Source organism: Saccopteryx bilineata, chromosome 1 (genome assembly GCF_036850765.1).
Source record: "Saccopteryx bilineata isolate mSacBil1 chromosome 1, mSacBil1_pri_phased_curated, whole genome shotgun sequence".
In the NCBI taxonomy this organism is placed as follows: domain Eukaryota; kingdom Metazoa; phylum Chordata; class Mammalia; order Chiroptera; family Emballonuridae; genus Saccopteryx; species Saccopteryx bilineata.
In genome coordinates, this window is record NC_089490.1 from 142,296,817 (window position 1) to 142,322,081 (window position 25,265).

The window sequence follows — 25,265 nt, forward strand, 5'->3', positions numbered from 1 at the left end:
GGGGTTCCTCCCCCCCCGACAGGTGGAAGGCTGCCTTCCGAGACCCCTCTGGGGTCTTGGGGAAAGGCCTCCTGGGGAGTGGGCAGGTTACTGCCAGCCTTTCAGGGCTATAATTGGTGGGTCCACGTACTCTGGTGGCAGCTGCCATCTGCTGGTTAGGTAGCAGACAAGAGGCCTGAGTGTTGTATTTTTTTTGTATTTTTCCTAAGTTAGAAGCAGGGAGGCAGTTAGACAGACTCCCACATGCGCCTGACTAGGATCCACCTGGCATGCCCACCAGTGGGTGATGCTCTGCCCATTTGGGGCATTGCTCTGTTGTGGCTGGAGCCAGGAGCCATTCTAGTGCCTGAGGTGGAGGCCATGGAGCTGTCCTCAGCACCCGGGCCAACTTTGCTCCAGTGGAGCCTTGGCTGTGGGAGGGGAAGAGAGAGACAGAGAGAAAGGAGAGGGGAAAGGGTGGAGAAGTAGTTGGGCGCTTCTGTGTGCCCTGACCGGTAACCAAACCCGGAGTATCCACATGCTGGGCTGATGTTCTACCACTGAGCTAACTGGCCAGGGCAAGAGGCCTGAGTGTTTTAAGCATCTTGACAACTTATGGATTTATGTCAGCCTAGGAACTGAGTTGGCTGGGTGTTCTTGGGACTCTGCCACAGACTGGTGGAGGGAGGAGCACAGGTCAATCACCTGCTCTGGGAATCGCTCCAGCTATGATATAGTGGTGATGGCTCCTATTTTGTGAATAAATAGGCAGTGGTCGGCAGTTGCACTCATGAGAATTTCTGTGTTTCTGCAGATATGGGACTTGGCCGATCCAGAAGGTAAAGGGTTCTTGGACAAACAGGTATATACACGTATGCTCAGAGCAAGTGGAGGGGCTAGGCCAGAGTTCCCAGGCTGGCCACCTCTGCACTTCCTTCCTGTTTTCAACACTGACACATGTTACTAGACAAATGTACAGTTGTCAAATTGTTAAAATGGGAAGGTTTTCTTTCTAAATAAAGGCCTTTTGTTGAATACTTGGAGCCATCTTTAATGGTTAGTGTATCTTTTCATTTTTTGTGTGCTTACAAGTGACTTAAAGGCTTTCCAAACATTTTATTTTGAAATAACTTCAGTCTCTTGTGGAAGCTGCAGAAATAGTTCAGAGTTCCTGTGTCTCATTCCTCAGCAGCTCCCCCCTCCCCCATGACAGCAGCTTATGTCATTATAGCACAATGTTCAGAGTTCAGAGCCAGGGCAGCACGAAACCAGAGGCTGTATTCAGAGCTGACCAGTTGTACATGCACTTCTTTGTGGGGTTTTGGGTTTGTGTGTGTGTGTGTGTGTGTGTGTGTGTGTGTAGTTCTGAGGCATTTTATCACTTATATAAATTCACATAACCATCACCACAGTCAGGACTTAGACCTGACCCAGCACCACTGAGGATCTACCTTCTGCTTTCCTTCCTAGTCACACTGTAGCCTCTGGCAACTACTAGTCCCTTCTTCATTATAATTTTATCATTTTGAGCATGTTCTATAAATGAAAATTTATAGTACTTACAAATGATTTTAAATGGTCATATTAATTTTGTTTAGCTTTTTCCTAAACTACATTCCAAGGGATGTTGTTCCTGGTGTCCCACAGTCCACGATCTGATCTGTTGGAGAAGCACCATACACTGTTCCTCCCTTCCCTAGTGCATAGTGTGATAAGAGTCACACTATGCATCAGCCTGTATAAGGTTCTGAGGATTCTCATGAGAAAGAAGCCCGTTACCTTTGCCTAATTTAGTCCCCCTGAACTATGTCCCCTTCACTCTATACTTTAGTGCAGTGGTCCCCAATCCCCAGGCTGTGGACTGCTACTGGTCTGTGGGCCATTTGGTACCGGTCCACAGAGAAAGAATAAATAACTTACATTATTTCCGTTTTATTTATATTGAAGTCTGAACGATGTTTTATTTTTTATTTATTTATTTAATTTTTTTGTATTTTTCCGAAGCCAGAAATGGGGAGGCAGTCAGACAGACTCCCACATGTGCCCGACGGGGATCCACCTGACATGCCCACCAGGGGGCGATGCTCTGCCCATCCGGGGCGTCGCTGTGTTGTGACCAGAGCCACTCTAGCACCTGAGGCAGAGGCCACAGAGCCATCCTCAGCGCCCGGGTCAACTTTGCTCCAGTGGAGCCTCGGCTGCGGGAGGGGAAGAGAGAGACAGAAAGGAAGGCGAGGGGGAGGGGTGGAGAAAAGCAGATGGGCGCTTCTCCTGTGTGCCCTGGCCGGGAATCGAACCCGGGACCTCTGCACGCCAGGCCAACTCTCTACCACTGAGCCAACCGGCCAGGGCGATGTTTATTTTTAAAAAATGATCAGATTCCCTCTGTTACATCCGTCTAAGACTCACTCTTGATGCTTGTCTCATAAGTTCGACAATTATATTTAAAAATACCACAGTTTTTATGCCGGTCACATAATTTTATTTTGTGTATTTATCCGTCCCACCCTAAAGGCCGGTCCATGAAAATATTTTCTGACATTATACCGGTCCGTGGCCCAAAAAAGGTTGGGGACCACTGCTTTAGTGGGCATTCTGAGGACAAATTGAAGAAGACTTGGTCTATTTCTTATCTTTTTGAAGATATTTTTTAAAACTTTAGGTTTAAAACATTTCATGTTCTTGGTCCAGTTGATCAACAAAAAAAATTAGGTGATGCTGCGTGAGTCCCCTAAGCCTATGATGTGGCTGGTTCACGGTTAGGAGGGGGCAGGGAGGAGCCAAAAGTGTTGATGTTCAGTGATGTTCAGGTCCTTTGTCCCTGCATGGGAAGTAAAAGCCACCTCAGGCCATGATGGGTGGAGGATGCCCTATTCAGTGAGACCAGCCAAGAGGATCACAGTAAATAATGAATGTAAATTCCCAAACAGCAGTGTCTGTTTCAAACCATTTTTAAAAAGTCATGAATATGAATCATAATTCATAGTCTTAAACATGTTAAGCTTGCTACTTATATAATCTAGCATTTTCTAAGTGTTGGGAGCTCACTATTTTTGAAAATACATTTATTTGAAATATTACAGCATTCAGACAACAAGTGGGCTAAATCTGTCTTAGCATATTCATTTAAACAGTGCTCTCAGATGAGACCAGTTCAACTTGACACTGTAGGTGACTTTTGCACATACAGTCTTTCTTGTTGAAATGAACTGAAATCCTCTTTTCCCTGAAGCCTGCTACTGCAGACAACTCTTTCTCTGCTACCACCATCAGCTGGGTAGAATTTACACCTCCTCCTTTTTTTGGATTTGCAGGGTTTCTATGTTGCACTGAGACTAGTGGCCTGTGCACAGAGTGGCCACGAAGTTACCTTGAGCAATCTGAATTTGAACATGCCACCGCCTAAATTTGTAAGTGTCAAAATCCCCAGTTCACCTTGTAATAATCACTCATCTATCTATCTCTCTCCCTCCGTGTTTTCTCTCTCCCTCCATGTTTTCTTTCTCCCTTTTTTTATTGAGATGAAATTCACATAATCTAAAAGTAACCATTTTAAAATGATCAGTTCCATGATATTTAGTGTATTCATAATATTTTGCAACCATTACCTCTATCTAGTTCTAGAACATTTTCATCACCCCAAAAGGAAGCCCTCCACCCTTTAAATAGTCACTTCCCATTTCCCCCTCCCCCAGCCCCTGGCAGCCACTAATCTGCTTCTGTCTCTGGATCTGCCTATTCTAGACATTTTATGGAATCACACATCTGGCTTTTTTCACTCTGCGTAATGTTGTTACAGTTCAATCACATTGTAGTGTGTGTGTCAATGCTTCATTCCTTTTCATGGCTGAAGAAGTGCGTTGTATGGCCCACCTATTTTGTTTGTTTTAACTGCTGGTGAACATAAAAATTCATGTACAGGATTTGTTTGTACACCTTTTCACTTTTTCTTTTTTTGTGTGTGACAGAGACAGAGAGAGACAGAGGGACATACAGGGACAGACAGACAGGAAGGGAGAGAGATGAGAAGCATCAATTCTTGCATCACCTTTGTTGTTCATTGATTGTTTTCTCATATGTGCCTTGACAGGCATGGAGGGGGCTACAGCAGAGTGAGTGACCTCTTGTTCAAGCCAGCGACCTTGGGCTCAAGCTAACAACCTTGGGCTTCAAGCCAGCGACCTTTAGGCTCAAGCCAGTGACCATGGGGTCTTATCTATGATCCCATGCCCAAGCCAGTGACCCATGCTCAAGCTGGTGACCTTGGGGTTTTGAACCTGGGTCCTCTGCGTCCTAGTCTGATGCTCTATCCACTCTGCCACCACCTGGTCAGGCCCTTTTTACTTCTTTTGGGTGCATACCTAGCAGTGGAATTATTACTGAGTCCTATGGCATTGTGTTTAACTTTTTGAGGTCTTCTCCATTGTTTTATTTTATTTTAGATTTTTATTTATTGATTTCAGTGAGAGAGGCAGGGAGAGAGAGAGAGAGAGACAGAGAGACAGGAACATTGAGCTGTTCCTGTATGTGCCCTGACTGGGGATTGAACTAGCAACCCCTGCTCTTTGGTATGATGTTCTAACCAACAGAGCTCTTTGGCCAGGCCCCCATTATTTTATTTTTGAGAGTATGTTTATTAAAGTTGGAGACAGAGAAACAAGGAAGGGCCTAGAATGGAAGAAGCAACAGGAGAGAACTTAGGTGTGGCTGCTCTCTAGAAACATTATGGGAAAGAAATGAGCTTAACTTGGGCTGCTGTCAGCTCACTTGAAAGTCAGAGAAAGGGGGGCCTTGGAGACAGGTTCAGGGGGTTAGCCCGGGATGAGCTGCCCCTGCCCACCACTCCCCTGGTTGCCAGTCAGTATGTTCTCTTAGAGTTTAGGATGCACGCCTATGGGGGAAAGGAGAGGCACGTGCATGCTCCTGGGATGGGGAGCGTGCCAGGTCTTCCCCCATTTGGAAAACATTTTGAAATGTGTATCCTTTCTATAAACACATCCTCCTCCTGTAACTCTATGCCAGCCACAGCAGAATGTTTCTCTTTTTTCCCCAGCATGACACCAGCAGCCCTTTGATGGTCACGCCACCTTCTGCAGAGGCCCATTGGGCTGTGAGGGTAAGTGACGGGTAGTAGCCCTTGGCTGTCCTTCACGTGTGGTTGTTTTAGCCATTTGTGATGTCAATTCAGATGTTATATAGGACAACTGTAATAGCTACTCAGTTTCAGAGTGACTGTAACACAGAATTTGGATGAAATACTTTCTCAAATGAAAGTTTTTGAAACAGCTATGGCCTTTTACTATAATTGTGTGTTGCCTACAAAAGCAGTCAGCAAAGTTCAAGTGTTGGATTCTGAAAATTTTAGCTTACATCATGCGTTTTTAGAACATGTTCTTTGGTTTCTGCTGCTTGGGTTAGTTAATCAGGGTTGAGGGGAAATGGTGAGAACTTGCAGCCATGAGGACCTCCAGCATGTCTTTGCTTCTCTTTCTATCATTTCCAGCTAGCTTCTGTGTTATCATTCTTTCTTCTCTGATGCTCTTGTTGCTTTTTGAAAAGTTCCTGTCAGCACGTAAACTTTTTAAGAAAGAAATGTTATGGCTGGAAAGCTGTTACTGCTTCTAGAAAGAAGAAAATGAGTGATATCTTCTAGTAAGAGCAGAATTACTCCTGAAGGAAATACCCATGGGGATGCAGAGATGGTCCCCCAGATGATGAGATCCTCTCACTCCCAGGCACTGTAAGAGGATTGTCACATTTCCTCACATTTTCCTCACATATATTTGGCTCAAGTACTAACATTAACAACAGTCTTGCTATAAAATAAAGACCACCATACCCTGACCAGATAGCTCGGTTGGTTAGAGCATCGTCCTGAAGCTCAGAGGTTGCTGGTTCGATCCCTGGTCAGGGCACATACAGGAACAGACCGATGTTCTGTTCGTCTGTCTGTCTGTCTCTTTCTCTCCCTTCCTCTCTCTTGCTAAAATCAATTAAAATGAAAAAAAAGAGAGACTACCCTCCTTCCCCCCAAGTGCTTCTTTCCTATTTTTACGTAGTTGGTCTGTTCTTTTCTTGGAAAGGCTTGGATGGAGGGAGGTCTGTACAGGAACAGGGTAGGAGGAGGCCTTGTGTGACCAAGGAGTTGTGAAGTAGCCTCTGTGAGCAATTGAGGAGATTTTTGGTGGCTATCACAGTAACAAAGGACTTTTTCTTTGCCCGTTGTCCAGTTGCATGGTGCCTATTTTGTCTTTTTAAAATTTTATTTATAAAATTAAATATAATGGGGTTATATTGATTAATAAGAGTATATAGGTTTCAGGTAAATATGTCTGTAGCATTTAAACTGTTGATTGTGTTGTATGCCCATCACCCAAAGTCTAATCATTTTCCATCATTGTATATTTGTCCGTCTTTACTTCCCTTTGCCCCCCCCCACAACCCTCCCCCTCTGGTAACCATTTCACACAGATGTCCATGAGTCTCATTTTTATATCCCACCTATGTGTGAAATCATATAGTTCTTAGCTCTTTCTGATTTACTTATTTCACTTAGTATAGTATTCTCAAGGTTCATTTATGTTGTCATAAATGTCACTGTCATCGATTCTTATGGCTGAGTAGTATTCCATTGTATATATGTACTGTATCTTCTTTATCTAATCACTTTGAAAAAGGGTTGCTTTGCCATGAAAAATGGCACCAAAGAGTTCTTATTCCTTGCACATTGCTGGCCCCTTTCTGGTGGGGGCTGTGTGGAGGCTCAGGAGGAGGCCGGCCACTGAGGAGCCGTGCAGCCTTACAGAGGCCAGCAGTCAGGCAGGCATGGGCTGGAATGGGGTTGGCTGATTTCAAGAGAGATTTCATTCAGAGAAACAGTGATAAACAAACCTGAAGTTCCAGGTGTTCTTTCTTTCTTTTCTTCTTTTTTTTTTTTGTGACAGATTGAGAGAGAGATAGAGAGAGGGACAGGTGGGAACAGACAGACAAGAAGGGAGAGAGATGAGAAGCATCAGTTCTTTGTTGCAGCTCCTTAGTTGTTCATTGATTGCTTTCTCATATATGCTCAAGCTGGTGACCTCGGGGTCTCTAACCTGGGTCTTCTGCATCCCAGTCTGATGCTCTATTCACTGTGCCACCACCTGGTCAGGTGCCAGGTGTTCTTTCTTGTTGTGAAAGTTTCTGGACTTGAAACACTGAGTCAGCGAGCCTGACAGATCCGTGGGAGAAGCCTAGATGCTCGGGGCAGCCATAGGGCGCTTGGCTTCTTCCTACTCACAGTGACTCGTGTGCAGTGTCTGGTCATCTTGTTTCTGTTTTTATTTTTTTAAATTATGGTAAAATACATATAACACAGAGTTTACCATCTTGATGATTTTTATTTATTATTATTATTATTTTTTTTTTTTGTATTTTTCTGAAGTTAGAAACGGGGAGGCAGTCAGACAGACTCCTGCATGCGCCCGACCGGGATCCACCCGGCATGCCCACCAGGGGGCGATGCTCTGCCCATCTGGGGCATTGCTCTGTTGCAACCAGGGCCACTCTAGCGCCTGAGGCAGAGGCCATGGAGCCATCCTCAGTGCCCAGGCCAACTTTGCTCCATTGGAGCCTTGGCTGCGGGAGGGGAAGAGAGAGACAGAGAGGAAGGAGAGAGGGAGGGGTGGAGAAGCAGATGGGTGCTTCTCTTGTGTGCCTTGGCTGGGAATCGAACTCGGGACTCCTGCATGCCAGGCCAATGCTCTACCACTGAGAAAACCGGCCAGGGCTGCCATCTTGATGATTTTTAAATGTACAGTTCAGTAGTGTTAAGTACAGACATGTTGTTCTGCAACTGTCATTACCATCCATCTTTAGAACTTGTTTATCTTCCCAAACACAAACTCTGTCCGCATTAAATACTCCCCAGTCCCCCCCCCCCAGCCCCCAGCACCCACCGTTCTACTTTCTGTCTCTGAATTTGACCAGTCGGTGGACCTCATAATAGTGGAATTATGCAGTATTTGTCCTTGCTGTCTAGTTTATTTCACTTAGCATCATGTCCTCCAGGTTGATGTATGCTGAAGCATGTGTCAGAATTCCCTCTTTAAATTTGAATGATACTCCATTGTATGCATGGGCCCCATTTTGCATCTCTTTTCTTCTTTCAGTGCACACTTGTTAAGGGTATTTTCCTAGGACCTGCAGTGGCTTCAGCTTATGGTCAGAGTGGGTGGTGCAAAGTCTGCCATCCCTTGGTTTCAGTTGATGCAGGCTCTTATTTCTGCAGGAGGCAGATTGGAGTCCCTTGCCCAGACCTTCTTCACCAACAGCCAGCCCTCTTTACACTCTGTCCTCGTGTCATATTTCATAATAGCAGTAGATGCTGCCCTGCCCAGACCTTCATTCTGTTAATGAGGAACTTTTATTATTTATTCTTTTACTGTTAGACCCAGGGACTTCCCAGCTTAAAGCTGATTTGGATAGTCATTGGTTTACTTTTATATTTGGTTCTTTAGTTCTATTAGTTTGGTAGATTGATACCCAGACTTAGTTATTTGTCTTACAGAACTAAAATCTGTGTTTGCTCTTGTCCTTGGACATATGTAGAGTGACCTTTGTCTCTCAGGCAGCCCCTGGGTTCAGATCCTCTCTGTCCCATTGAGCTTGACTTCCAGATCCACAGGTGCCAGAGAGAGGTTTTCTTTAGAGTGTCAGTTCATTCTGGAACTGCTGTGAGACTGTCCTGGGCATGTAGGTGAGGCTAGGGGTGGGTCCTTGCCCTTTTCACTGAGTTTCTTGCTTGCTTTGGACTCTCCCACAGACCCACTTTTTCACTCACTCAGGCTATTTCTTTCCAACTAGGTGGAAGAAAAGGCAAAATTTGATGGAATTTTTGAAAGTCTTTTACCTATAAATGGCTTGCTCTCTGGAGATAAAGTTAAGCCAGTCCTCATGAACTCAAAGCTGCCTCTTGATGTCCTGGGCAGGGTAAGTGGTTCTCTCACCTCCTGAAAGGCCTGTGAATTCTGCTGGATCCTGTTTATTCATCACGGACACTCTTTAGGCTTCACATGTGGTTCCATCAGGGGCCTTTGTAAAATCTCATGTGGATGGAGCACTTGCTGTAGCCCACTGGCTCGGAGTCTCACGGGTGTGATGCTGGCAAGGCCCACCGCACACGTGGAGAGGCAGCCTCAGAATTGAACTTGCTGCCTGGGGCCTAGGGACGGGCAGAGCTGGGACTCAAACACAGACCTGGGATTTACCCCCACAGTCTTGCTTCCACAAAGAAATGTGGGAGTGTATGTCTGTATCTTATTTTCTGTTTTTAATTCCTTTTTTTGTCTAACAGTAAAGAAAGGTACTTTCAGTTCTCCAAGTTTAGAAAAAAAACTTATGCATTTCCTTTTTTTATTTTTTTTTTGCACTTCCTTTTTTTAAAAAAAATGCCTCAATTTTGTTCTAAGTAAAAATGCAAGTTTTTAAAGTACAGTTTTCTATCCCAGACTTATTCCCCCTACCGAGGTTTGTGCTATGGCCCTGGTATTTGCTTTGTGCACAAAGGCTGATTCCATGTAGCTGTCTCTCTGCTCAGCTTCCTGCTCTGGACTCAGGGTGGTCATTGTTCTGTGTGTCTGGATGGGATTGCTGTGATTTGGCAGGCGCAGGCCCAGAGTACGAGGATCAGGTGTGGCCCCTGCCACCTCAGGCCCCTGTAGGTGCTGCCTCTAGACCAGGGGTCCCCAAACTTTTTACACAGGGGGCCAGTTCACTGTCCCACAGACCGTTGGAGGGCCACCACATACAGTGCTCCTCTCACTGACCACCAATGAAAGAGGTGCCCCTTCCAGAAGTGCAGCAGGGGGCCGGATAAATGGCCTCAGGGCCACATGCGGCCCGCGGGCCGTAGTTTGGGGACGCCTGCTCTAGACCATGCCTTGTGTAAAGCACTGGGAGGATGGAGATGAAATTTAGATAAAGTCCAGGAGGTCAAATAAATAATTGATGGTTAAGATCCTCACATTATATTTATTGATGGCTTAGTATAGGCCAGGCCCTGTTCTAGTATGTTGCATGACTATAATAACTGAGTACTTACAGTCACCTATTTTGCATGTTGTTTACCCCTGTTTTATAGATGAGGAAACGGGCTTTCAGAGTGGCAGGTAAATTGCCTAGGGTTACACAGAGAAGGGAATGAAGTCCTCGGTAATCCCCAGAGCTGCTACTCTTCTCTGGTGCCCCTTACCCCTCACTGCCTCCCTGATAATTATAGTTCTGCCTAGTGAGGACAGGAGTAGAGGGAGGTACCTGACTTAACTGAGCAGAGGGATACAGGGCATGCAGGGAAGGCTTCCTAAAGAAGGTGCCCCTGTGATGTCCTCCAGAGTGAAGAAATGGGTGACAGACTGGCAGACTGTGGGTTGAGAAGGCCAGGCATGTGACGTCATGATCAGAGGCAGCCTGCCATGCTGGGTTGGGCAGTTCTGCCCCCAGGGGACATGAAGCAATGTCTGTAGACATTTTTTGTTGTCCCACCTGGGTAGGGTCTGTTGGCATCAGGTGGGTGGAGGCCAGAGATACTGCACAACACCCGAAAGTGCCCAGGATGCCTCACAAAAAATGATCTGGCCCCAGGTCATTGGGGAAGCGTGAACATTGGAGGGACTGTAGAGGCAGGAAGGCCCATTCCTATCCTGGTTCCCCTACATATATACTGTATCTTTGGGAAAGTTACTTTTCTGGTGCCTCTGCTTCCTAAATTAAAGAGGCATAAAGCATTTAGCCCACTACTGAACACCTTTTTTTAATTTTTTTTACTAACATTTAGAAGTTCTATCAAGTCATCATTAGCATTAGCTATAGTGAAGCTTTAAAATTAGCTCGTATCATATGAGAATGGTTTCATTATTGAAATTTCTTATAGCCATTTTCAGGGACTTTAATGACTTCAGTGTCTTTAAGGTTCCTAACATGGCTTTACTATTGCCAGCTTTCCTGAATACCTTTAAAAGCATTCATACTTTTGAGAAGACTATGAATACTTTGGGATTTCTAGAGGTCTAGATGGAGTTCCAGGAGGCTGGACTGAGGTGCAGGACCTGTTAAGGGTACTGGGGGCTCCATGCGCCAGGCTAAGGAGCTGTCAGCAGGGCAGGGTAGGGCCAGAGTTTATTCTAGAGCAGTCCCTGTAGTAATCATGGGGACAAGACTAGAGGTAGGGAGCCAGCTGTAGGAATGTTTGAGAGGCCAGAGCCAAGGACTCAGCAGGGCGGAGAAGAGGACCCACATGTGAGAAAAGTCCCTGGGCTGAAGTCCCTAATGATTGATGGGGATGGGGAAGGGGTACCAGCACATGAAGCATCTTGGATGGACCCTTGGGTGTCCACATAGCTCTGGGCACTGGTGTTATGCCCAGTGTTATCCAGTTTAGGCAGGCCTGCTAGTCTGGGGGAGCTGACGTGGGTCAGGAAACTAGTGCCTCAATTGTGCTTTAGAAAATCTGGCATGTGGCCTTTTTCTAGAAACCCATACCTGTTTGCCTGGTCTTCAGGCCCTAGGTGGGCCTGGCACATTCCTCAGTACCTGACTCACCATCTGCTTATGGAAGAGGAGTTGAGACACCACAGGCATGCTCAACTGCGTGCCCACAACAGTTGAGAAAGAGAGAAAGGGGGTGGGAGCTCGTTTATGTGTGTGAGTATGTATGTGGGGGTGTCTGTTCAGAGCAACACCTGTGCCAAAACAAAACTATTTTTTGATCTAAGACTTCTTTGTAAGGTGACAGAAAAATCAAGAGGATGTGCTTATAATCATGATCATTTGTTAGAGAAAATGAACGTAATATGATGGGATGATTCTTGAAAATCATCATACTTCACTGGGCAATGGTTTTTCAGAGAACCCGCCATTGGTTCTTCGTGCCTTTTGGTTGCCTTGTTTAACTGGTGTGCACTCAGGATCCGCGTCTGGTGAGCTCACGTACTGCACACCAGACCTTTCTAGTAAGCCTTAGTACTCCCCACCCCCAGTAAACCTTGATACCTCCCCCAATAAGCCTGGTACCTCCCCCAGTAAGCCTTGCTGCTTTTTCCCTTGCAGGTCTGGGACCTCAGTGACATCGACAAGGATGGACACCTGGACAGAGATGAGTTTGCTGTGGTAGGCCCCTGCTGTGGCTCCTCTTCCCCACTCTGCTGGGCCTCTCATGGGGGAGAGGAGGGTTCTGGACCATTTTTTTCTTCTTTAATTTTAAAAATGTTTATTTTGACATAATTTAGATTTTAAAAAGACTTTATGGTAGTACAGAGAATTCTTCTGAATACCATTTACTCGGAATTTACTATTTTACCACATTTATCTTTTTCCTGTACATCCATGAATTTTCCCTTTGGCCATTTTGGAGTAAGTTGCAGATGTGATTGATACCTTTTAAAACCAAAATACTTCAGTGTGTGTTTCCTAAAACCAGGGAATTCTCTTACATAACCACTTTCCATTTCAAAATCAAGAAATGAACTTTAGCCTGACCAGGCGGTGGCGCAGTGGATAGAGCGTCGGACTAGGATGCAGAGAACCCAGGTTCAAGACCCGGAAGTCGCCAGCTTGAGCGCAGGCTCATCTGGTTTGAGCAAAAGCCCACCAGCTTGAACCCAAGGTCGCTGGCTTGAGCAAGGGGTTACTTGGTCTGCTGAAGGCCCACGGTCAAGGCATATATGAGAAAGCAATCAATGAACAACTAAGGTGTTGCAACATGCAATGAAAAACTAATGATTGATGCTTCTCATCTCTCTCTGTTCTTGTCTGTCTGTCCCTGTCTATCCCTCTCTCTGACTCACTCTCTGTCTCTGTAAAAAATAAATAAATAAATAAAATTTAAAAAAGAAAAAAAAAGAAATGAATTTTGACATTATTTAATTTATTATAGTATATATTATTATAGGTTATATCTTATATATTACTATATCTATTGTATTACCTGTTCTCTAATCTAAGGATATTATTCAGATTTTGTCAATTGTCCCCAAATATCCTTTGTTCTGAAAGAAACTCCAGCCTGGTGTGTTACATTCTATAGTTCTGTCTCTTTTGTGTTCTTAATCTGGGGCAGCACTTTCTGTCTTCACGTCTTGTTGTCACATGGACATTTGAAGAGTACATTTTGTAGTGTCCCTCAGTGTGGGCTTGTTTGCTGTTTCCTGTGATGACACAGGCCCTGCACTTTCATGGGACTGGACTCCTGAGGCATCCATAGGACATTTGATGTCTTATTACATGTCATTATGAAGGTGTCAATTATTGATTGAAGTCAGTGTGATATCCCTCCAATTCTCACCTGCTAGTTCTCCCATCTTCCCAGGACTCTTGCCTGCATCAGGATTCTAGTGGTTGCAGGTGGTGATTTTATAATTCCATCACTCCTGGCACATTTTCTAGCTGGCCCTCTACCATCAGGAATTTGTTTATATCAGAGTGGACTAATGGATACGTCTTCTTCTCCACAGTTTATAATCCTTTATGGCGTGAGTTATTTTGCCCACTGGGAACTTCTTCTAGCTGGCAGCTTTGTCCTTTGGTCACATCCCATCATTCTCTGAACAATTGCTTCCTCATGGCTTGATCAGACGCTTCTGGCTCTCCCGTATCAGCCCCTTTTCCAGGGAGCCCCAGTCCTTGTAGTGGAGAATGGTGTTGGAAACCAGGATCTGGGCACTGGGGTGCCCCTGCTCCCCAGTCTTTCCAGCATAGCTGGGAAGTAGGTGTGCATGTAGACGTGCCCTCCAGGTGCCCCAGCACAGCCACATGTGCTCCACATCAGCTTTGTTCAAGCCTACGCTCAGGTGCTCCCATCCTCTTCTCCTTTAGTGACAACGTTGGAGCTGTGTATAGATAGGGCTCTTCTGTCCTATAGGCCATCTTCCTATGTAGCTGTCCTCCTTCCACACCCCTGCAGCAACTCATCCACCTCTGCAGCCTCCCCGTGGGCTGGTCTGACCTCCCCTTGAGTCTGCCCTCCTCATCCTGTTTACCAGTCAGTCTGTCCCTCCTCTTCTTCTCTTCCTTCCACCTTACTCCCATGTTGAACCTTTTTCTCCTGCTTATGGGATTTATTCAGCCACCTCATTAAATCTCAAACAAAGAATAAAGTAGCTCCCTGTAGTTAAGGGCAAGGTTTTAATAAGCAGTAATTATGTTCAACCCCCCCCCCCCAAAAATTGTGATTTATCTGGGAATGCCCATATCCCTAAGATACATCTTCTGTTCTAGGATTTTTTTATTTTATTTTTTTTTTGTATTTTTCTGAAGCTGGAAACGGGGAGAGACATTCAGACTCCCGCATGCGCCCGACCGGGATCCACCCGGCACGCCCACCAGGGGCGATGCTCTGCCCACCAGAGGGCGATGCTCTGCCCCTCCGGGGCGTCGCTCTGCCACGACCAGAGCCACTCTAGCGCCTGGGGCAGAGGCCAGGGAGCCATCCCCAGCGCCCGGGCCATCTTTGCTCCAATGGAGCCTTGGTTGCGGAAGGGGAAGAGAGAGACAGAGAGGAAGGAGGGGGGGGAGGTGGAGAAGCAAATGGGCGCTTCTCCTATGTGCCCTGGCCGGGAATCGAACTCGGGTCCCCCGCACACCAGGCCGACGCTCTACCACTGAGCCAACTGGCCAGGGCCTGTTCTAGGAATTTTAAACATCGTTAAGATGTGGTTTTTACAACACATACATGAATTAAAGCTTCTTGTTATTTTTACTGTACTGTGTGTGTAAAGTCTTTGAGATTTTAAACGTCGAAGTTAAATCTAAACCCTTTTGCAAGATTAGAGATTCCTCTTACCGTTCCTTCATAATCTTACTCCGAACAAGTGCTTGGTTATATTTTCCCCACGTTAACTCTGTTCTGCCTTCTCACTTGGAGTATATTCTGTGTTTCTCCATCCTGTTGTTTTCACTGGTTGTTATTATTTTGTGTGTGTGTGTGTGTGTTTGTGTGTGTATAGTGAAATAAACATAAAATTTACCATCTTAAACATTTTTTTTTTAAGTGAGAGGGAAGATAGACAAACTCTTGCAAGCTTTCTGACAGGGATCCGTCTGGCAACCCCCGACTGGGTCCTTTGCTCAAATCAACTGAACAATCTTCAGTGCCTGAGACCAATGCTCAGACTAATCAAGCCACTGACTGAGAGGGGGAGAGAGAGAAAAGGTGGAGAGGGAGGGGAAGAGAAGCAGATGGTCACTTCTCATATGTGCCTTGAGCAGGGATTGAATCTGGGACATATGCACGCTGGGCTAACGCTCTGTCCACTGAGCCAACTGGCCAGGGCCCATCTTAACCATTTTTAAATGTCCAGTTCAGTGGCATTAAGTGCATTCACTTTGTTTTGCAGCCATCATCACCATCTATCTCTAGAACTCTATATCTTGCCAACTGTAACTCTGTCTCTATTAAACATTAATTCTCCAACCTCCTCCCCTAGCCCCTCATTATTTATTTTTTTATATTTCTTCTGACTGCACTTGACTTAAAGTGCTCATATCATTGAAGTGCTCTAGGGCTGGTCCTCAAGAATGGGATGACTGGCCCAGAGCGAACCTGGAGTGGGTCTCTCTCTTCTTACAGCTTCCTGATTCCCAGGTTTCCCTTTTTGTTTGGTTTTATCCGGTCTCATCATGTCAACCAAGATTTATGTTCTTTCATAAATGAGTCTTAGAATTTTGTCATTTTGTATTTCTTTTCTTCACTAGCTGGGTGTAACATTTTGTAGAGTTTTTTAATGACCTACCAGTGTTAAGAATCTATTCTCTATGCAAGTAGCAACTTAAAGAGTATTTTGAAGTGAGGAGAGTTGTCCGTGTAGTTTGGTTTTGTTACATTTTTAAATAAATTTCTAATCCTTGTTAATAGACAAAGTTCCCTTTCCCTACAGGCCTCAAACAAAAGAGGCCTGTCCTGTCCTTGGTGTAGTTTTCCGTGTCTCAAGAATAGCTTGAGGTACACATAGCTCTTGTGTGTCTTTAGACTTCCAAATTCCAGTACTTTGGGAGTCATCAACCCTTCTTGCATAGTTAAGGAGTGTGTGGAGTCTGGCATGATCACTTTTGTGCTTATTCAGTCTCACATGATTAAACCAATGTCATGGAAATTTTTGCCTTGGAAGTATAGATCATTAGAAGAGGTTTATTTTTACTCTTTACAGCTTAGAAGTGACCGCTAAAACAACAATCTTTGTCTTGTCACTGCAGCCTCTGGTAGAGTTGCCCTCTGTCTGCCCTCGGCCAGAGCCACTAGAACATGATTCTCTTTTGTGCTTACAGGCCATGCACTTGGTGTACCGAGCTCTTGAGAAGGAGCCTGTGCCTTCCGTCCTGCCCCCATCCCTCATCCCACCCTCCAAGAGAAAGAAGACGGTGTTCCCGGGCGCTGTGCCCGTCCTGCCCGCCAGCCCCCCACCCAAAGACAGCCTGCGCTCCACGCCTTCCCATGGCAGCGTCAGCAGCCTGAATAGCACGGGAAGCTTGTCTCCTAAACACAATATCAAGCAAACACAGGTATTGTGCCCTTGGTGTGGGGGGCCACTTCTCAACACAGCACTTTTCATGTGTAGAGCTTCAGCAAGATGTTTCTTGGGAGCAGGTACTTTGCGACCCCAAAAAGGCAATGTTTCGATTAAATTAAAAATATTTGTGACAGGTATTTTAGTCCACTTGGGCTGCTATAACAATTCCATAGACTGGTAGCTTATAAACAGTGGACATTTATATCTTAGAGTTTTGGAGACTGGAAGTTCAAGCTCAAGGCATGGGAAGACAGAGCAACTGGAAAGAGCTTTCTGGTTCATAGGCAGTCATCTTTTTACTGTGTCCTCACGTGGTGAAAGGGGTGAGGTAACTCAGGGGTCCCTTTTGTAAGGGTACCAGTCCTATTTATGAGGGTTCTACTCTCATGATCTAATTTCCTCCCAAATGCCCCACATTCTGACACCATCACATTGGGGGTTAGGATTTCAACATTCAAATTTGAGGGGACACAACATTCAGTCCATAGCAGCAGGGATTCGGAATTAACTTTCTCATTCACTTAAACATAAATACTACCCTTCCTCAGACACACCCACCAAGTTCCCACTTCCCGGGCAGGCCCTTTCCTCAATGTCTGTGCCCCTCCTGCTTCAGACAGGCCCTCTGCTGGGAGGGGTGTCTTCAGATTGCGCTGTAGCACCTTGCTTACTTAGTAGCCATCCCCTCATGGGGCACCTCACCAGGGAGCCTGGCACAACTAGACCAATTATCCAGCAGTCCCAAAGTCCTGCCTCCTCGGCCGTTCTCTCTCTACCCCACATCCTTCGGGATTCCCACGTCTGGTCTGTTAAGTAGTGAATTATGTCTCATTTATTTTTATTTTTATTTTTATTATTATTATTATTTTTTTTTTATGTCTCATTTATTTACACACACTCCTTGTAGCTTCATGAGAGCAGAGTTAGGCCTTGGTTATAATTTCACTCTCTAGAAGAGTTTCTGATATTTTGATGCTCAGTTAATGAATAGTGAATGATTAGGTAAGTGAGAGGCATCCATTTCATTTTAGAAAGACACATGGGGTTTTAGGCTAACTGCATGCATGGTAGGTTGTATCTTATATATCAAAAAGATGGTTTTTTTGGTAAATGCAGCATCTTATAAAAGGATAGCTTTGAGATTGTCTAACTCTAAAACATGCAAGAATGTGAACATGAGATACATCTGGAATCATTTTTTGCTTTCTTCTTCATTTGTGGTTTCAAAGGCAAAGCAATGGATATGACAAGGACAGTCAGCACTGCCATGCAGCTTCAGAATGTGATGAAAGTGAAAATGATGAGTGCGTAGTCAGACAGTGATTTCTTTTTCTCATGAGATCTCTGTAAAGTTAAACCTCTGACTGAGAAGGCTCATTTTAGACCATAGCATTGCACCTTAGAGTAAAAAGAGATCAGAGAGGGTCAGGTTGCTTGGTCAAGAGGCTAACACAGCTCCCATAAGTGCCCTCGCCAGGTAGAGGGGATAGCCCGCAGCTACTATTAACTCTTGTTGGTGAGTTTTATTTTACATGGGTATCTGCTAAGAAGCACAGTGTCTAGACAGCCCAGCCAGGTATCTTCTGTAGCTCTCCAGCCATGCCTGGCATGTGTTGGAGGTCCTGGGAACTGCCACAGTAACTGTAGGACAGGCCCCTGCCCGTATGGGAAAGCAAATGATGAGTGAATCAATAAACTAAGGAAGGTCCAACAGCCATGAGATACCAGGACAGGGCCTGGTCTGGAAGTGTTGGGGTGAATAGGAGGTCATGCTCCTACAGATGGGGCCAGCTGGACAGTCACTGATGAGGTGATGTCTGAGCTAAAATATGCATGACAGAAGCCATCAGAGGACTAATCAGTGCCAGGGCTCTGAAGTGGAAGCACTTTGTATGTTCTAGAAACAGGGAGAAGGCCAGGGCAGTGTGAGTAGGGGGCAGTAGGGTGGGGACAGAGAGAGGAGTGAGGCTCGTCATTTAGACCTGCACATGCTATTGTTTTTCAAAGACAACCCAGCACCTCCTTTATTCTGTAGATTTTTATTTTATTTTTTTGGTGACAGAAACAGAGAGAGTCAGAGAGAGGGACAGACAGACAGGAAGGGTGAGAGATGAGAAGCATCAATTCTTCGTTGCGGTTTCTTAGTTGTTCATTGATTGCTTTCTCATATGTGCCTTGACTGCGGGCCTTCAGCAGACCAAGTAACCCCTTGCTCAAACCAGATGAGCCTGCGCTCAAGCTGGCGACCTCCAGGTTTCAAACCTGGGTCCTCCACGTCCCAGTCCGACCCTCTATCCACTGTGCCACCGCCTGGTCAGGCAAGTCTGTAGATTTTTTATTTTTATTCAGTGAGAGGAGGGGAGGCAGAGAGACAGACTCTTGCATGCACCTCTGACCAGGATGCACCCAGCAAGCCCACTAGGGGGTGATGCTCTGTCCATCTGGGGCGTTGCTTCGTTGCTCAGTAACTGAGCTCTTAGTGCCTGTGGCGGAAGCTATGGTGCCATTCTCAGTGCTTGGGGCCAACTTCTCCTATCGATCCATGGCTGCAGGAGAGGAAGAGAGAGAGAGAGAGAGAGAGAGAGAGAGAGAGAGAGAGAGAAGCAAGAGGGGGAGAGGCGGAGAAGCAGAAGCAGATGGGCATTTCTCCCATGTGCCCTGACTGGGAATCAAACCCGGGACATCCACATGTCGGGCTAACGCTCTACCACTGAGCCGACCGACCAGGGCTGAGTCTGTAGAGTTTTTGCTGAGAGTTTTTATTAAGTACTATAGGCTAGGTTTAGTGGTAATGCTTTTTCTTGTTAAGTGGGGCTGAAGTTGCAGATGGGCTCAGGTCAGCCAGCCTCATAACTCCCTCTCTTGTGATTTGGTGGCTCTTCCCAGATCCCAGGAGCATGCTGCCAGCTCTTCCTTCACCCTTCCTCCACAACTAGACTGATTTTACCTCTGGCCACTGTTAGTGTCAGAGTTGGATTTTGAAAGGTGTATCCCCTTGAGGAATAGGGGCAACTAGAAGGACTCACAGATACGAGAATGGACATTTCTGGGGATCCACAGTCACTTGCTTTTTCTCCCCCAGATCTCTCATCTCCAAGTCAGCAATGTCCTGTTTGGGGCTCCCCCAAGGGCCACCTGGTCCTGCCTTCAAGGCCAGGTGGGGGGTGAAGCTCCTTCCTGCCTCCAGGGTCTGTTTGCATTCAGTAAGGGACTGCAGCTACTGAGCTGACCTTAAATCCATCTCTAGGGGAGGGCTATCCTGTGTGAGTTTGTATCCAGGCAGATATTGGGATTCTGCTGTTGACATACCTGATACCCTAGAAATCAGGTAGCAAGGTCATTCTGTTTGTGCAGCAAATGTCAGGACTCTTGTCCCAGACAAACCATTTTCTCCCTTAGCTCAGCCTGTCTGACCCGCTGTTACTTCTCCCTTGGGTTTCTTGGTGTCTGTTGGTTAGCTTGCTCAGCCACTTTACTAAGACAGCAAGCCTCTTCATTGGAGCTCCTGTGTGTGCGTCTCCTCCGACCCTGTTCTGCAGCAGATGAGAAGCAGCTTGGAAAAGTCATATAATGTGACAGATAAAATGCAGGTCTGTCTCGCTGCCTGAAATCTTACTCCTGGAGGCATTGCTTTTTTAATTTGGGCCATAGATCTTGATAAGTTTTCTGATCAGTTCCTTGCTATACTGTTATCTTACTCCCTTTCCAAAACCCCACAATGAAACAATCTGAGTGACATGGTTCCCTGGTTTGCCAACCTTATTTTCTGATTTCCTGGTGCTCACCTCAGAACCCTGCTGGATTTTGGTAATGAGGGAGACCTATTTAGAAAAAACAGATGAGAAGAAACTTCTCTAGAAAAAGGGGCAGAGGTGCTGTGAAACTTGGTATCATGAAAGTACTGAAGATCAGAGGTGACAGATCCAGAATTAGCCATTGAAAGGACCTATCCCCAAGTGTCCGAGGGGCCTTGAAGCCTCTAAAGTAGGAGGTGCATGGGCTCCAGTGGGCCCTTGGTGTCATTTTCTCTTATTAAGTAAACTTGAACAGGTGGTGTGAGAGGCCAAGCTCCACATATGCTGGAGTCACACTGTGTTAGTCTACCAGAGCAGCTCCCTTACTCGAGAGTCCTGGGCATGCTCAGCAGAGGCTTCCTGTCAGTTCTGTGCACACACCGACACCTCATAGGGGAACTGCTGTGTCACATAGAGTCAGGGCAGGGACAAAGAATGGAGTACACCCCTAGAAACTACAGAGAAGTGTTTGCAGACAGAATATGGCAGACCGAGGAAGGCTGGCATGAGAACTGGACCAGCTGTCCGGAGCTGGGCCTTCCAAAATGGATGGTCAGGAGGGTTGAAGCCCAATACACTCAAAGCCCCTTTTGTAAAGTCACTGGCTTGTCCTTGGTAGAGGGGGTGGAAGGGCTGTTGGTTGAAGCACCTGCTGGGTCTTGACCTCCCTCTCAGCATAAGGAGGGCAAGGTGCTGTGATGGAGTGCAGAGAAGTGTAGGCTGGCTGCTAGTGACATTGACTGAGTGGGTACTAACCTCTCTCAGCCTCAGTTTTCCCTCTTTTTTTTTTTTCAGAGAGAGCGAGATAGGGACAGACAGAGAGGAACAGAGAGAGATGAGAAGCATCAATCGTTAGTTTTTCATTGCGCATTGCAACACCTTAGTTGTTCATTGATTGCTTTCTCATATGTGCCTTGACCGCGGGCCTTCAGCAGACCGAGTAACCCCTTGCTGGAGCCAGCAACCTTGGGTTCAAGCTGGTGGGCTTTTTGCTCAAACCATTTGAGCCCACGCTTAATCTGGCAACCTTGGGGTCTCAAACCTGGGTCCTCTGCATCCCAGTCTGATGCTCTATCCACTGTGCCACCGCCTGGTCAGGCTCAGTTTTCCCTCTTTATAGAACAGAGATCCTCTCTGCCTTCTCAGCCCATGGAGCCCTGAGGAGGGTTTTCTGCTAAAATGCACAGGAAAGAACTTTAATAGTGTATATTCATAGGTGATGAAGCTTGAGGATTAACTGTTTAAAAAAATACCTTTCAGCCAACAGTGAACTGGGTGGTACCGGTGGCTGACAAGATGCGCTTTGATGAGATATTCCTGAAGACCGACCTAGACCTGGATGGCTATGTGAGTGGCCAGGAGGTGAAAGAGATCTTCATGCACTCTGGTCTCAACCAGAGCCTCCTAGCACACATATGGTAAGGACAGGTAGACGGAGACCTGCTCCTCAGTATGTGGGCCTTGCTGGGGAATGGCTGTGGGCGGTTCAGAGGGCCCCGTGGAAGTGAGGCTGTGCTATATGAAGGACAGAGAGATGAGCAGGACAGGCAAGTGTGGCAGTAGGGGTCTGGGTGGTCAGGGTGCCTCCTCATCCCTGAAAAGGCCTCTGGATGTGTTCTTACATTATTCTCACCAGTCTGATGGGGGCCGAGAAGGTGTAAAGTCCCCTACCTTGTGTTCTTGCATGTCAGGGTCACTTCCTCCAGCAGGAGGGTCTCTTGTCTCATGCCCCAAAGAGCTTTGGGGTGACCTGCTTGAATGCCTGGGACCAGTTCTATCAGGTGGCCCAGCCTTCGTCACAGTCAGTTGAGGAGGAAGCACTTGCCCTGCTACCTCTGGGGGAATGTGCAGTAGGGACCCCAAAGGCTTTAGGGGTTGTGGCCACCTGCCCTAGCAGCCCTGCCCTATGCAGGTCCGTAACGGCTCCCAGGGGAGCGCATGCTGTTGGTGAGCCTCATCTGCACCTCAAGCGTGGGTTGAGGAGGAGGCCTCACCCCCACTTCCCTCTGGGGCAGGTGGAACAGTGTCACATCATAGGGTGACTCCTTTTGTAACTGGCCAGTAGTAAAAGTTACTTCCTAGCTTTGTTCTCAGAGCCCAGGGCTTCACTTGGGAGTTGTAAGGAGAGAATTTCCATGCAATTTTGAAGAGATGAGCCCTCCAAGTAGAGCAGTATTTCCATGTTGTAAAGTGAAGCCCCTTGCCCTAGGAAGTGGGTCATGCCATCCTAAGGAACCCGTGACACCCAAAGTCAGACACAGCACAACTGGGGAGGCCCAGCTGCAGCCTCTTCAGATCCAGTGTCCCCTTTTAGAAACCAATAAACACAGTCCTCTTTATCACTTGAAATGGATGTACGTAGGATTTTTTTTCCCTATCAATTTGATGGCAGGGAAGGAAAAAAGGGAGGGTGAGAGAGAGAATCATCAAGTCATTTTATTAGTTCTTCTGTTTAGTTGTGTACTCATTGATTGTTTTTTGTGCATGCCTGACCAGGGTTGAACCCACAACCTCTGGCGCTGAGATAGTGCTTTATCTGAGCCAGCTGCCCAGGACTGCCCTAATCATTTATTTTTTCAAAAAAATTTTTTAAGTGAGAGGAGGAGATAGATGTGTAGACAGACTCCCACATGCGCCCCAACCAGGATCCACCCAGCGAGCCCACTAGGGGGCAGTGCTCTGCCCATTTGAGGCATTGTTCCATTGCTTTGTTGCAACTGGAGCCACTTTTTTAGTGCCTGAGGTGGAGGCCATGGAGCCATCCTCAGCACCCGGGGCCAACTTGCTCTAATTTAGCCTTGGCTGCAGGAGGTTAGGAGAAGAGAAAGAGGGAGAAGTGAGAGGGGAAGGGGTGGAGAAGCAGATGGACACTTGTCTTTCTTTTTTTTTTTTTTTTTTTTGCATTTTTCCGAAGCTGGAAACGGGGAGGCAGTCAGACAGACTCCCGCATGCGCCTGACCGGGATCCACCCAGCATGCCCACCAGGGGGCAATGCTCCCCATCTGGGGTGTTGCTCTGTTGCATCCAGAGCCATTCTAGTGCCTGAGGCAGAGGCCACAGAACCATCCTCAGCACCCAGGCCATCTTTGCTCCAGTGGAGCCTTGGCTGCGGGAGGGGAAGAGAGAGACAGAGAGGAAGGAGAGGGGGAGGGGTGGAGAAGCAGATGGGCTCTTCTCCTGTGTGCCCTGGCCGGGAATCGAACCTGAGACTCCTGCACGCCAGGCCGACGCTCTACCACTGAGCCAACCGGCCAGGGCCTGATGGACACTTTTCCTGTGTGCCCTGATTGGGAATTGAACCCAGGACTTCCACATGTCGGGCCGATGCTCTACCCCTGAGCCAACCAGCCAGGGCCCGCCCTAATCATTCTTACAGGGACAGTGCAAGGGAAGAAATTCATAACATATACCCCAACCTGTGAGTGGTGTAACAACATGTAAATGGCACAATGAAGTCACAGGCACTCTTGGATTAAAGAAGGAGTGCAAAGGATTGCACATGGAGTAGAGGGAAAGGACATATGTGTGAGCTCCAGGGTCACTGCTAGGAAAGTGAAGTGACAGTCTCGATTAGCATGCAGGTGGTCCAGGGAAGAGGACGTAACGGAAAGGGTGAGAACAAGATAGGATGGTGTCGGGGGAAATGACTAGGCCTTTTCCAAAACAGTGCCTGGCTCCTGGTTAATCAGCATGGTGTCAGGACCAACACAGGCCCTGCCAGAGTGCCCACATATGGCCTTGAAGCCTGGAATCCTTGAGAAACAGGGAGCAGGGAAGGTGCTGGAAAAGAGCGGAGTCTGAGCTGCTGTGGGCTGGGTGCAGCAAGACTGGTTCTCAGGCAAGACCAAGAAGTAGTAGCAGTGTGAAACTGTGCCCTTGAACTGTGATAAGAACAGAGACTTTAGAACCAGACTTGATTAGTGACATTCAGTGGGTCTGCATGCTCCCTGTGGCCCTGCTCACTGACAGTGTTTGGGCCTGACTTTGTTCAGCATTCCCAGTTCTTCTTGCTGTGTATCAGAAAACAGTTTTGTTTCTACAGTGACTGTGCAGTGGGACAGAGGCTATGTGTTGAGTGGTCAGTGATTGAGTGAGGGGAAGACATTTCTCAAAGACATTCAGGCTGCATCATTACTGTGCAAGGCTTCTCTTGCCATAGCGGCCCGCTCTTGATTCCTGAGGGTGTCATGGAGCTTATGTGCTGCCTTCCTGTCTGCAGGATACCAGAAGGCCACCAGGCAGTGACACCTCAGCAGGGAGGGACTGTCCAGTGCAGCACAGCCTTGCCTGGCTCTCTAGGCCCCAACTCCTCATGATGACAACCCAAAATGCTGCTGTCATCATGTCCATTGAAAACCAGTGGCCCAGGACATTTAAGATAACCCAGAAATTAATTGCTAAAGATCTGAGTATGCACTTGGCCCAGCTTCCATTTCCATGTGAAAGGCTGCTCTGTCTTAAACCATTGTGTCTACCACCCACATACAATAAATAGCCAGGAGAGAACCCCTTCCTGTCCAAAAGTCCCTCCTTGACCAGCCTTTGGGCAGGAAGCTTGGGTGGGAGGCCAGGACTGAGCTCCAGAGTAGATGTTTAGTAGAAAAGGTGTTGCACTGTGGTGTTGTTATCATTGTCATCCTTTTTTTTTTTAAAAGCACGGGTTCCATGACTGCTACTCATTGCTCCAGGTGAATCCTGAATCCTAAGTCTGTGATGTGTAATTAGCGTCCCCACGTTTCTCCCAGGGCCCTGGCCGATACGAGGCAAACGGGGAAGTTAAGCAAAGACCAATTCGCATTAGCTATGTATTTCATTCAGCAGAAGGTCAGTAAAGGCATCGACCCCCCTCAGGTTCTCTCGCCGGACATGATCCCACCCTCAGAGAGAGGCACCCCTATCCCGGTGAGTAGACACTGGTGCACCCCTGCGGTGTTTGACTCTCTTCCCCAGCTCG

The 25,265-nt window shown here is 46.8% G+C and overlaps 1 protein-coding gene and 1 non-coding gene across 10 annotated transcripts in view; one reads left to right on the top strand and one right to left on the bottom strand.

The window, feature by feature from the left end:
* The window catches only part of EPS15L1 (epidermal growth factor receptor pathway substrate 15 like 1), a 127,184-nt gene that overhangs the window by 37,020 nt on the left and 64,899 nt on the right, over positions 1 to 25,265 (top strand). For 8 of the 9 annotated variants that reach the window (XM_066270920.1, XM_066270929.1, XM_066270966.1 and 5 more), the window contains exons 4-11: positions 794 to 841; positions 3,294 to 3,389; positions 5,033 to 5,095; positions 8,824 to 8,949; positions 12,064 to 12,123; positions 16,276 to 16,509; positions 21,572 to 21,729; positions 25,057 to 25,213. In XM_066270920.1, coding sequence (XP_066127017.1) covers positions 794 to 841; positions 3,294 to 3,389; positions 5,033 to 5,095; positions 8,824 to 8,949; positions 12,064 to 12,123; positions 16,276 to 16,509; positions 21,572 to 21,729; positions 25,057 to 25,213 — 942 coding nt within the window. The remainder of the gene's footprint in view (positions 1 to 793; positions 842 to 3,293; positions 3,390 to 5,032; positions 5,096 to 8,823; positions 8,950 to 12,063; positions 12,124 to 16,275; positions 16,510 to 21,571; positions 21,730 to 25,056; positions 25,214 to 25,265) is intronic. The other variant, XM_066270947.1, reaches the window with a different exon arrangement.
* On the bottom strand, positions 10,881 to 11,014 carry LOC136321273 (small nucleolar RNA SNORA33). Its single transcript, XR_010728543.1, has one exon. It is a non-coding gene; the product is annotated as a small nucleolar RNA SNORA33 (small nucleolar RNA).